Source organism: Hoplias malabaricus, chromosome 3 (assembly GCF_029633855.1).
Source record: "Hoplias malabaricus isolate fHopMal1 chromosome 3, fHopMal1.hap1, whole genome shotgun sequence".
NCBI classification, from domain to species: domain Eukaryota; kingdom Metazoa; phylum Chordata; class Actinopteri; order Characiformes; family Erythrinidae; genus Hoplias; species Hoplias malabaricus.
The window spans coordinates 6686287-6699265 of NC_089802.1; the positions used below are offsets into that span (position 1 = coordinate 6686287).

At 40.6% G+C, this 12979-nt stretch overlaps 1 protein-coding gene and 1 long non-coding RNA gene across 3 annotated transcripts in view; one reads left to right on the forward strand and one right to left on the reverse strand.

Annotated features, from left to right (window-relative positions):
• Nucleotides 1-12979, forward strand: part of LOC136691222 (uncharacterized) — a 63753-nt gene that overhangs the window by 44903 nt on the left and 5871 nt on the right. The window lies entirely within an intron of this gene.
• Nucleotides 2589-12979, reverse strand: part of LOC136691221 (paired box protein Pax-2a-like) — a 34268-nt gene continuing 23877 nt past the window's right edge. The window contains exons 7-10 of one of the 2 annotated variants that reach the window (XM_066663646.1): nucleotides 10718-10832; nucleotides 4690-4791; nucleotides 3809-3895; nucleotides 2589-3328 (exon numbers count right to left, since the gene is read on the reverse strand). In XM_066663646.1, coding sequence (XP_066519743.1) covers nucleotides 3210-3328; nucleotides 3809-3895; nucleotides 4690-4791; nucleotides 10718-10832 — 423 coding nt within the window. In that variant the 3' untranslated portion in view covers nucleotides 2589-3209. Of the gene's footprint in view, nucleotides 3348-3808; nucleotides 3896-4689; nucleotides 4792-10717; nucleotides 10833-12979 lie in introns of both variants that reach the window. The other variant, XM_066663647.1, reaches the window with a different exon arrangement.

Genomic DNA, 12979 nt, shown 5'->3' on the forward strand with positions numbered 1-12979 from the left:
TCTGAGATGAAAATAGTCTCCAATAGTGTGAGTGGACTAATTCAAGCAGAGAGAGCACAAGGACGTCTTGCATCATTTCCTCCGCACAATGGAAATCCATGAGCAATCTTACAATGTTAATCTACCCATCCTCGCCCTATTCATGATCAATAACTGCACATAAAAGAGTTCTCCAAGAAGCTGGAAGGATTAAGAGGCTAAAAAAACATTTCTAAAGAGGGGAAATAGCTTCCTGTGTGAGGTTTCCTTCTTAAATGGCTCTCTCTCTCTCTCTCTCTTTCCTTTTTTGTTCAGTTGCGCTAATTGAATTTGGCCCCATCTCTAGAAATAATATTTCTGCTTTCCAATGCATGGAGAGGTTAAACACTTTATGTGCTCAGTGATCCACATCATGAAGAAAACATTCTTTGGCGTTCTTCCCCCTGCCCTCAGTTCAGTGCAGCACCGTCGCTCTTTTTCTCCCGCCCTTAAAGAACTTCATTTACTTAGCTTTAAATTTCCTAATTACATTTTGGATTGGGTGAATAGAATTGTTGCATTAGGCACTAAGCTGTTTATATAAGGCCCAAGGGAATACCTCAGTCAGGCCTTCAGATTTGTCAACAGGGATTCAGAAAGGGTTTTGAAAATGATTTGAAATGCAGGTGCAATAAATGGGAATTTCATCTGTGGACCTCCTGTCAGTCAACACTTAATAGCTTTTGTGAATGATTTATTAGACAAATAGGGTACGTTTTATATGAGAATGTGTACGAATATTTATTCTACAGCCACACTTTCAGTGTTTTCATCGTGTTGATTGTTTGGGACCAGGAGAAATACATACGTAATGTTTTATAGTATTCAGAAACGAGAGCCACATACTGATGTTTTCCGATTTGACATATAAAATTTATTTTTCATGTGCACAAAAATTCTGACTCATATTTAAACAATGATTGAAGTCGTATACGGCTTTGTCATCAACTGACCACATCTCTTCACAATCAAGACATCCTCTAGCTCACAGTCTTCGTGTACAGTCTGCAGTGTCCGTTATGCTTTTAATAATAAGTTATTGACAACATGTTAATTGTGGGATTCGTTCAGTTATGTTGAAGGTCGGTCTGGTCCGGTCCCCAGTGGAATTCAAATATGACGTTTCATTCAAAGTGAAGACAAAACCTCACGTCCTCCAGTGGTTTGCTTCAGTGGACGTATTGTACGTGGGAAACGGGTTTTCAGGCAGTGCCGCCATTTCAAAAGGGTCAGCATGCGCCTGTCCATCTCAGAACTCAATGTCTGTGTCCTGTAAAGAGGGTTCGGAAACAAACCAATAAACAAAAACCCAGATTGTTGACATGTTTAGTTTGCAGTGATCTGGCTTTCGGAGTGTTCTCCAAGCACTAGATTTAACATAGGATTTGAAATGCATGGGTTCAAACCATTACTAAGCAAAGCTGAGATGTGATGGTCCTTGTTTGGGACTCGGTTCAGTAGGCCAGTTGTGATTCTCCTCCATATGTTACCACCAAAATGACAGATGATCCCAGGATGTGCCCTGGAGGAGTCAGTTGTTGTTGTTGTTTTTTTTCTTTCTTTTTTACAGGAACATATTTACACACAGGGGAAAATTTTTATTTCACACAGTCATATAATAAAGTAACAACCATTCACAAAATAACAAAATATATAAATAATGAAAAGAAAGAAAAAAAATATTTTAAAGTCTTTCTGGAGTTTTCTACGCTTAGGACAGCTTTTTTTCTTTTTTTAACTCTGCATAGGTGTTTATACTTAAACTGGTTTGATCATAATACTGTTATCACAGTGGAATAGACTGTAAATAAAATTTCAAAGAAAAAAAATCTTTGGCAAGTGTGATTAAAATAGTGTTTTATTCCCAGTCAGATATGTGTAGCATGAAATCCTTTGTGTTCACTCAAGCTTGAACGGGTTGCAAATGACGAGAAATTGCATTTAAAGCACTGTTGCCCTTTATGGATAGGATCTTACAAAATAGCAAGAATTCTATTCTACTTAGGAGCTTTTAATTTAAACAAATGTAGTTGCTATAGAATGAAATATCTGCTGCAGTGTCAGTTATATAACGCCGGTCTGTTGGGGGAGATTTCAATAAATGTTGTTATTCTTGGAGAATTCTGTAAACACATTTGTTCTAACAGACGCAGCGTGTTGGATCAGCCAGCACATGTCATATGCCACCACAAAATGATCTGTTTAAACAGTAGTCATTAAAAATACAGTACATATGAGCTCATATTAGTGGATCAGATTCTCACAGTAACTCAAAGTCCTAGTATAAGCAGCTGGGGTTTTATTTTTTATACTGAAGTCTAATGTGGTGTACTTCAGCTCAGGGAATGTTCATTAGATGCCTTAAACCTTTCAGACATATATTAGATATAGGGTGTAATCTCCAGTGTCTCAGTGTTTGTATCTGAAGTTTGGAATGATCTGTAGTGCAAAAATAAAGGAAAATGTTAATGCCTTGTTCCATTTACAAAACAGACAACAAATATATAACTAAAATAAAATAAAATAAATCATGCACACGGCATTGTCATTTTAAGATTAAGCTTTCGACATCATATAAAAACACAAATTAATTTAAGAATATATTCTCCAGTTTGCTCAGAGGGGGGCTGGAGGAGTGTACAGTAGGTTTGTCTGGATACAACTCTCTTGTCTCTTTTCACATTATACAACTGGCTGATTGTTTTTCACAGAGGAGATGTGCTAGTGCTCTTCCAATGGCTTGTATCAGTGTAGAAGCAGTTTACAGAAGCAGATTAGGAACATTTCCAGCTGCATGTGTTCAGTGTGTTGAGTGAGTGAATATTAAGCTGTGAAATCCAGATCACTTGTGCTGCATTGCACTGTTTGGAGAGAGAGAGAGAGAGAGAGAAAGCAAGGGAGGGAAGAGAATACGCAGCAAAAACTACGTACGTATTAGTTTTGGAAAAGGAATGTTTTCGTCCGCAAAGACTAGAAAAAGGAAAGCAAAACCCAGCGTGGTCTTCTCATCGTCCTCCTCTCTCACATTAATTCTGGGAAGATTTATTAGTCGAGTCTTTGAGATGTGTGCACCCACTGTAACAGTTGGCCCTGGATGAATGGCTGAATGTGGGTTAGCCGTCCGGCGTCCTGATTGGCCTGCACTTCAGGTGACGAATGGGAGGTGGCCCGCGTCCAATCAGCTGCGCCGCTCACACTGGCACAATATGAAGTCCGAGGCCGTGGGTGTGGTGCCTGGTGTGGTTTCCGTGGTAACTAGTGGCGGTCGTAGGCAGCGGCAGCAGCTGCTGGGGCAGAGGCTCGGGATGCACTATAATAATAAGGGGAACCTGGAAGTTAACGAGAGAGGAACGGACCATTTCAATAAGTCACTTCAAATCGCTGAAGCTAGAAGTTATAAAAAAATATAAAAATTGATGATATAATCAATTTATCCTGAGTCCCTGGATCTGTATTGTATATGATCTTTATTTGTGGTTTCTTTACAGTCCGATTGAATGATGTGAGTGACGTGAAACATGAAACACACCAGTACACTTCCAGTGTGTCCTATTAGTCAACAGAGATCGCAATTTTATTCAAATTAACACTTTCCAATCTCCATTAATTGTCTATTTAAATTACACGAACCCCGTACGTAGTCAGACTGACTAAAGCATTATTGTCCTACGATGCTGTGCTTGCTAATCCTTCCATAAATCCTTAAGCTTAGCTTGAATCGCTAATGTTGTCATTCTAAATAAAAGTGTTTCTATATGAAATTGATCTGGACAGTGGCTGTAATACTCACTTAGTAATGCTGGGTTGCTGAAGCGCCATGCCTCGTTGTATGTTGTGTATTGTGGGTGACTGTAGGGATTCCCTGAAAATTCACTCCCTGCAGCAGAGAGAAATAGACAAACATTAAAACACAGGCCTTGTACTTCATCACTGAGAAACGCTGTACATTAGGAATTATCAAGGGAGACACACACAGGGCCGATAGGTTCTTTATTTCCGCCGGCTGGAAATTTGCCCTGATTTTGCTGCTCTCTGGTGAACAGTAATCTCATGTTAAAATCAATGAGGTGCTTCTCTACTGTTGATGTTGTTCTCTCTCTCTCTCTCTCTCCCCCTACACTCCTTGTTTCTCTACTCCCTTGTGCTCTACTTGCTCTTGTGCTGTTCTTTTAACTTCCCCAAGTTGCTCTCTCCTCCTCTGCAGTGGAGTTTCATTGTGCAGGGGGTGTGTTAAGCCGTGGCAGTGGGCTGTGGTGTTGGGATAACACTCTTTTGTTTTAATGAGACTATAAAAGAGAGGTTTTATATAAAGAATGTAAAGACAGGCTTTCTTGGCTTTATTCTCTTTTGGAAAGGTACCAGGAGAAGAGGAAGGCCTGCTGAAATGCTCTGAACATGGCATTGAGGGTTTTTATGTCATTAAGAGAAGAAGAATACACCCTTTTGTATTGTGAAACCATAATAATTATTCAAGCACTGTGTTAGAAATTGATTAACACTGAAGGTATATTTCAGAAAGGTAGCTACACTCAGAAAAACCCCTGGATGGTTCTTGGATTGGACATAGAGCTCTAGGGCGAATGTTTTATTTAAAATGGAAGCATCTGTTGAAAAGTTCAGGTTATAAGTGTGTACTGGTTAGATGTGTGGAGAAAGGCCAGGGTTACTCACCAGGAACCATTCCAGCCAGGGTGGATGTGGGGTAGCTTCCCTGCCCTGTAGGGGGCACATGAGGTGGATAGCCAGGTAGGGTTGTGTTGGCCATATCTCTACCTACAAACACAATAAAACACCACACATCACATGTCTGACTAGTCACTCCCCTGAGGAAATGGATAACTATAATTGTGACGTGTTTGAAACAATGTTTGTAGCTGTAAAAAAATGCCTGGTTCATTCTTAGGGCATGTGCAAGTTTATGTAGAAATGTCTGCACATTTAAGTGTCCCTAGAGGAGAAATCTAACATTAACACCATGGTTTTCCAGTTTGGGAAATTGTAACATGAAGGAAGTTGCTGTGTTCAGCTAGTTCTCTGATGCAGTGATTCATGGAGGGTAGTGGCCCGTGTGCAAAGATTATTTAGCACAGCACAGACAGGTTATACTGATGTGAAATGTGCCCAAACTCAACTGGCAAGAGTAAAGGGGAGAGGGTAGGGTTGGGCAGTATAACAGTATCTCGAAATGAGGGCGGTATTTATGACATGTATGATTCTCTCTGTTTACGTACAAGGCCAAAGAGTTAATTCATGTGCATTTTAGAGAGCCAAAAACGGGTGTGTCCAGTCCAGTAGCCCACCGCAGTTGTGAGTTTAGTGCTGAAAAAAAGCGTGAGGAAACTGAAAACAGAAAAACAGACAAAATACTCAGAGGACACTTCACTTGACTTTTTTTTTTTTTTGCCTCACTTAGCTGGAAAACCATCTGCTGTTCCTGTTAACCGGTCAGCCATGCTTCTAAACAGTTTAGAGTCTTATTTCACTTATTTTCTGTACCTCCAGCACCAGTCACTGAAATTTTCTCCCTCAGAAAGGGGTTTCTGGTTCAGCACCTGTGTCGGTGTGCACTGTGAGCTGAACTGCACAGAGCCGAAAACCCCACAGTGACCCCACACTATGGTAATACTGTGTATATATTCAGAGTCGGTATGACAGTTTGAAAAATGTGGATACTGCCCAGTGGTTGGGGGGGTTCTGATTTATGAAATACACTCTAGAGGCTCTAGAAGGAAAAGATAGCTGTCGCTGTCTAGTTAAAACACATATATCCATTTTTGTGAATTTTGTGGACACAGAAGCTGTCCTTCACATCCCGTGAAAACTTGAGAATTATTTGGAATAAAACTTTTTTTTACATTGACTTTAATTGAAATCTAAGAAGGGTTTTCCCCATCTCCTGTAAAGTTACTAATCTGGGAGATAAATGTTTTAATTTGGACATGAAATAGGGTTGCTGTACATGTATTTTAATATTTTAATATCCATTATCTCAAATTATCATAATGCAATCTCAAAGCTATGTGCTATCCACCCTTAATTGCTTCTAGAAAGAATTCTGTTGGTGCAGTGTTTTTATTTTTGTGTAAATCATCTCGTATGTATTAAGTCAGTTTGTGTGTTTGCTAAAATAAAAACGGTAGTGTGACGCTTAGTCAGAGTCACGTGAAATGCAAAGCCTCGGCCCACTTGTTCTGCCTGAGTGCGGATCTCTAATTTCTACTACAATCGGACACGTTTAGACGCTGGGTTCTGTCCCATGTATGAGTCAGACAAGAGAGCAGATGCGGGCAGGGTCTGTACTGGCCCTCACTGTCCTGACCGGCTGCTCAGTCCTTGTCTGGGCCACAGGGCAGCTCTGCATTGAGAGCAGTAATTGGTGCTGACGCTTGGCTGTCCCAGGCAGCGGCGTGTAGCCCAGACCTGCAGAGAACCAGCCAAGGCCCCTTAGCGCTATTGTTGGAAAGAGAGAGAGAGAGATGGGGAGAGTGGGGGACAAGTGAGAAGCAACCAGGGGAAAGTCAGTCACCAGTGCAACTTTAATGAGCGGTCCAGCAACCATTATGGCAATCATTGACCATAGAGTCTGTTCTTCTGTTCTACCGACGTTTCTTTTCTTTTCTTCTTTCTCTCTTTCTCTCTCTCTCTCCCTCCCTCTCTCCCACCCCCCCCCCCCCCCCCCCACACACACACACACTTAATCACACACAGGCAGCCACATTTTCATCTCTCCAAAAGAGGATTACTTAAGCCTTCACTAAATGCACATAAAATGTTGTTGATGTTAATGTATGTATATTATACAACACTACAAACAACATCCAGTTCAGGGTCACGGTGGGTCCGGAACCTACCTGGAATCATTGGGCACAAGGCAGGAACACACCCTGAAGCGGGCACCAGTCCTTCACAGGGCGACACACACTCACACACACTTTTCTGAGTCGCCAATTCATCTGCCAACATATGTTTTTGGACCACGAGAGGAAACTGGAGCACCCGGAGGAAACCCACGCAGACACAGGGAGAACACACCACACTCCTCACAGATAGTCACCCGGAGGAAACCCACACAGACACAGGGAGAACACACCACACTCCTCACAGACAGTCACCCAGAGGAAACCCACACAGACACAGGGAGAACACCCCACACTCCTCACAGAGAGTCACCCGGAGCAGGACTTTAACTCACAGCAGCTCATTTTAATGCATGTAAATTTTGTGTTAATTTAAAAAAATTGGCAAGGACAAATATATACGGAGATCGCATTCACTCTCTCTCTCTCTCACACACACCCACACATTTACTCTCTCTCTCACACACACACACAAAAACATTCACTCACTCTCACACACACACATTCACTCACTCACTCACACAGACACACACACATTCACTCACTCTGTCACGCACACACACTCACACATTCACTCACTCACTCATTCACACACACACACATATTCACTCACACACTTTTGTACAGCCAGTCCATTTACCAGCATGTGTTTCTGGATCGTGGGAGGAAAACTCAGCACAATTTTATACAATATAATACAATACAAAATACAAATTGCCTCAATTTTATAAATTTGTGTATTTTAAACATTTCAAAGAACAGTAAAATAACAACTAAAACCCTGTGGTGTTTTAATATTTGCTTTATGAGCTGAAAGTGATGAGATCAAAGGGCCCTTGAGGTGTTTGTTTAAACTTTTACCACGTCCACTGTGCAACATAAAGAAAATCAAAAACCCAAAGTATCTGCAGTGGGCAGAGCAGTGAGTTTAGTGAAGGCTCAGTGAGTGTGAATGGGCCTGTAGTTTTAAATAAGGCAGTGATGGTAGTGTGTGCTCTGACTTTAACTGAAAGTGATCCGTAATAAAATCTACATAGCTGTTAAAAACTGTGCAGACATCAAAGCCTCTTCTGTAAACGAGACCCAGCCGTTTGCCAGTGCCTCCCTGGTGAAACAGGGCAAACCCACAATTTTCCTAAAGCCATAATTAATTTGTTAATTATATCATTCATAATTTATATAGAAATATTATATTCCTTTTTATATTCAAATTGAAGTTACTGTAAAAGCACTTATGTTCTTACATCAACAATAAATATATAAATATATAAAACAAAGGGTTACAAAACCTGCAGATGCTGACTCAGTTTGAGGTGTCCCAAAATTCTCAGTATGCTGACCGAGGTCTAACTGACTTTAGCGGGTAAGAAAGCAGCCTAAATAGATAAACTCCTGACACAAATGAGAATTTAAAAAACGGAATGTTAGGACATAACTAACAACACAACAACAGCAGGAAGTACACAATCAATCAGTAAGTAAATATACAAGTTTATAGTTCATAATTCCTAGTGAATGTAGTCCTTCCTGCTGTCAAACACGACTAACACTGTCACCCTGCTGAAGCTGATTTGTAATTACTGAGATGAAACATGAAAAACATTCCTCCGCGTCCCTCAGATAGATTTGTCAACTTCCATCAAGAGAGACATATTCATTTACAGAGTCTCCTTAAACACTACAGAAAAAACTGCAGGTTTATGTTAATAATATGGTTTTAAATATATATATATATATACATATAACTGAATGTGCTGTAACACCTATTTATTGTTCTGTTGTATTAAATTTCCCATGACAGTGACACCTTCATGTTTTCAGCAAGACGGTGCAGAGATCCTCTGACCTCCATTTTCTAAATTCAGGATGGAGCAATTTATCACCAGCCAAAAACCCCCTGCACCCTAATTAATTACGACTAAGCAAAGGATGTTTGGAAAGCCAAATTGCCTTAATTCCCTGGCTGCGTGCTGAAAGTCGTTCATTATCATATGTGTGCTCAAAGGTTAGTTTGCTTGTGTGAAGACAAAATGAGCATTAATTTTTGTGCCTGAGAGCGTGGGCACCCCAGGTGAGGACAGTCAGGTGCTTTGTTAGGAGAGAAATGCCGGAGCTGGAGGTGGAGATGATGCTTGCTGTTCTCATCAGGCAATAACCTGTGTTACAGTTACAATCTGTAATCATCCTGTACAGTATTAAGCAGTTCTTTTTGTTCTTTTTGTGCTTACTAATGAATTACATGTGCGGAGAAAGTGAGAGATCTCTGAGGATGGAACCATGTCATCTGTTTGACCTTCATTTTGGTTGAAAATGACTTTGTCCAATTGTTGTTTTACTTTAGAAGTGAATTGTTGTTATATCAATGTCTTGGCTTTTTCGCAGGGCCTTTCTGTAGAGGCGTGCAGTAGAACAGAGCAGATTCTAATGAGGGAATTCATTGTAGACCTACATCCCATCAGCTCACGCCGGGATAGTTAGCTGTTTCAATGAGTTATTTTTAAGTAGTGGGAGCTTTTAATAAGTTATAAAGTGACATAAAGACTTGAGGCCAAATAATAGCCTGGAGTTGACTTTTTAACTGTGAATTTTGATGATGTTTTTCAAATAGTTAAGTGAAATTACCCCAGTCCCATTCTAGTTCTTTGCCTTTGCAAAGGTGGTGTAAAAAAAGCTTAATACGATGAGCAGGGGACACAAAAGATTCCTATCTGGAAAGTATTCACACTTCACCAACAATCCCCGGCTCTTCTGGCAGCCGCCACCTCATGAATCATGCATTTTTAATAGATTATGCAAATTTCTCTCTGCTGAAAAATCAACATGATCAATAACTGTGGCCATTTTAATTGGTGTTGGAAAACATTTTAAGGATGAATATAATCTGCACTCCTTTCCCTCGTAAAGGAACTATTCATTTGGAAATTGGATCCGGGCCTAAACGCGGGAGATCATTTAGCCGCCTGCGCTTGGCTTGAGCCTCTGTCTGCTGTTTATCACTCGAGTGTAAACGGTGGCACTGCCATTAGCTCAGGCACAAACAGTACACCTGATTACAACGTACACACTGCTTATTAGTGTTAGCAATTACCATGGGAGAAATAAAGACACACCCGCTGTGTACACAGGCAAACACACACACACACACACACAAAACCTATTTAACTCTGATCATACGAACGCGCACAAACTCTCCAAGGCCTTCCAAAAGTAGGCGTTGTTCAAAAAAGGGCCATTTTCTCCGCTAAGGATGAACATCAACATCATTTTGCCCTTCTGAAAGAGCCACAACAACAGAGCGAGGTTTCATTCATCCAGCCAGTCATTACTGCTTTCTGTCTCTTTCTCCTCAACAGAAATGAAGCCCTGCCGTTCGCAGCATGTTTCAGCTAATGATGCACTTGTTATGGTCCACGTCCACTGACACTGCCAAGCTTCCAGGGGAGCTATTACAAGCTGATTCAAGTTACTCTATATGAAGCTTTCAATGTCCTACCAATGAATGAGTTTACTTTTATAGCTGCGTTACTCAGTGTTGCATTTAGAAGCTTCTAGAAGTTCCTTCCCAATTGCCATAGTTCCCTAAGTCAGTGAAGGCTTGTCCTTGAAAAAATGTCATCAATGCATTATGAATTTATACACTCAGTTGAGCAGTAGTTCACCACCATTCCAGCTCAGCGAACAGCCATAATAAATACATGATTAAAAAAGCCTTTTCCTTTTGAAGTCACGACTGAGTCAGTACTAATTTCTGTAACTGTTAGTACATGACGCTGAGGTTTCTCGTTCCCTGAGCTGAACCGGAGGTGTGTGTTTGGTCAGTGGGAGAGTTCAGGTGATCTTACCTACAGGGTAGTTTTGTGACACGCTGGGGCCGAGGTCAGACGAGCTGCTGGACGACAGACTGGGTTTGACTTCATCGAGTCCAGCATTCAGTGCAGGGAGAGCGTACTCACTAGCCTGAAAACACACACAAAAGAAACCTACTTAACCCTCGTTACTCAGTTATTAATCTGTTATAAATACTCAGTAGATTTTGTAAGTATACCTGCATATGTGTGTGTGTGAGTGAGTGTGAACATTTGGAATCTGGATGTGTCTCGGTAAGAGACGTTGAGGATGTCCGTAAGAGTGGATTGGGATTGGTGGAATGTAACATTCGGAGATTTCTCCTGTTGTTTTTAACGTGATTAATTTTCAATTTCATGTAAAATGTTGAAAATATCACAAGATATGGTTCAGACAGCAACAACAGGGTTAATAATTAACATAAAATTAACTAGAACTATTTGATTCTTCATCTTAAAAAGGTTGACTCAATGAATACAGTGTAGAAAAGTGAATTCTATAAATAAACCTCAGTGCAATTTTTTTTTCTTTTTTCAAATGTATTCATAAATGAAGCTGTATACTTGTATCAATGTTTATATTTGTATCAATCAATTGTTTTTCTAGAACTACATCAGTAAAAGAGATAAAGTATTCAGAGGCTCTGATACCGTACGTGCTGCTCTAGTTTTGTAAAGTTGGATTGTAGATTATACTAATCTCTTTAATTATGAAAATGTAGATCTATATGTCCAGTGTTTTGTCACATGTCACGATAGTTGTCGATGTAAATGCGACAGGATACAGATGCAGCAGAGAGAGTTGAGGCTAAATAACAGTTGATTATATATTTAATGAGACAAACTTAATAATTAATAACCTTTCTCTGAGTGGAATTCATTCATCTCATTTATATCTAAATCAAATTTACAAATCGGATTGGAATTATTATTATTTTCTCTATCAGTTGTAATTCTGAACTCTCATATCCCACATTATACAGCCCCATCTCATGTATATAATGGAAAATAATGGAAGTGCTGGTTATATAGGTGAAAAAAAGCCCAGAGAATGTATATATTTAATAACACATTTAATCAGCGTTGGTACAAACCCCCTCAGATTCTTCAGCCGTCCTCTGAATAAATACAGAACCCTTGCAGAAGAGTTGCTTTAAAAGTGGCTGCATTAGAGTCCATTCTTGACCATTGGGATCTTTTAAGTAATAAGTGCTTCCTCTTGCTTGTGTTTTCAGGAGCACTCTCAGTCTGATAGTGGTCTAATGGTCTTTTTTTTATCTGCCACACACACACACACACACGGGCTCCTCAGACAGTATCAACAGATGTGAGATCTTTTTTCTGCCCTCCTTTTGTTATTTAATAAAATGAGACTTCCGGCGTCTGTGTGTTGATAATGTTTGCGCAGAGCTCTGTGTGTGTGTCATGGGGAGGCCCCTGACCCCAGCCTTGTCTGTCTCTATCTCAGATAAACTCTAATTGTCTGCTACAACTGTTCGCCGATGGCCCGGCCGATGTTTCTCTCTTTTCCTCAGAGGCCCCGGTGCAGAACAGCGGTATTCTTATGCAGATGCCTCGGATGAGGGGGAAGAGAGAGATATGAAAAGGATGAGCACATGGCCGGCAGAAGTGAGGGAGGGAAGAGGCCATCGTGCCTAGCGTCCTCGAAATGGCTTTTTAATGCCTCCAACAGAACCCAGACACCTCACTAATAACCCTGCATTTACATACACTGCAGAGAAAAAGATAGAGGGGAGAAAATAGAAAAGGTTGGGGGATGGGGTCTACCAATAAGAAACTGCTCTGATTAATACCACGACAAATTAAAGCCGATTTTTCGAGAACATTTTGTGGCCATATTCCCCCACCACCCCACCCACCCTCACAGACCCTCTCCTTGTACACCCCCCACCCCACCCCCAACATTTAACACCCTCTTTGACGGTCTTTGTGATAGCGAGTCATTTCCAATTCGTTTTGGTATTGATCTTGCAGTGAAAATCAGTTTTGTAATTAGCTGCAAATTAGGCCTTCTTCTGGAGGTGAGCGCTGTCGGCCTGATTAATCGCTGAAGTAATGCCACACGATCGCCCCCAAATTAAAATGAACTCAATTAGGTCACTCCCTTTATGGCACAGACTTCTGCTTTCAAGGGAAAATTAATAGTCACTTATTGTTTAATAGTGTGCTGAAAGTAAATAAAGGTTATCCCTGTGATGAAGCCAGCACTGTATAGTGAGCACCACGGGGTAAAATAGT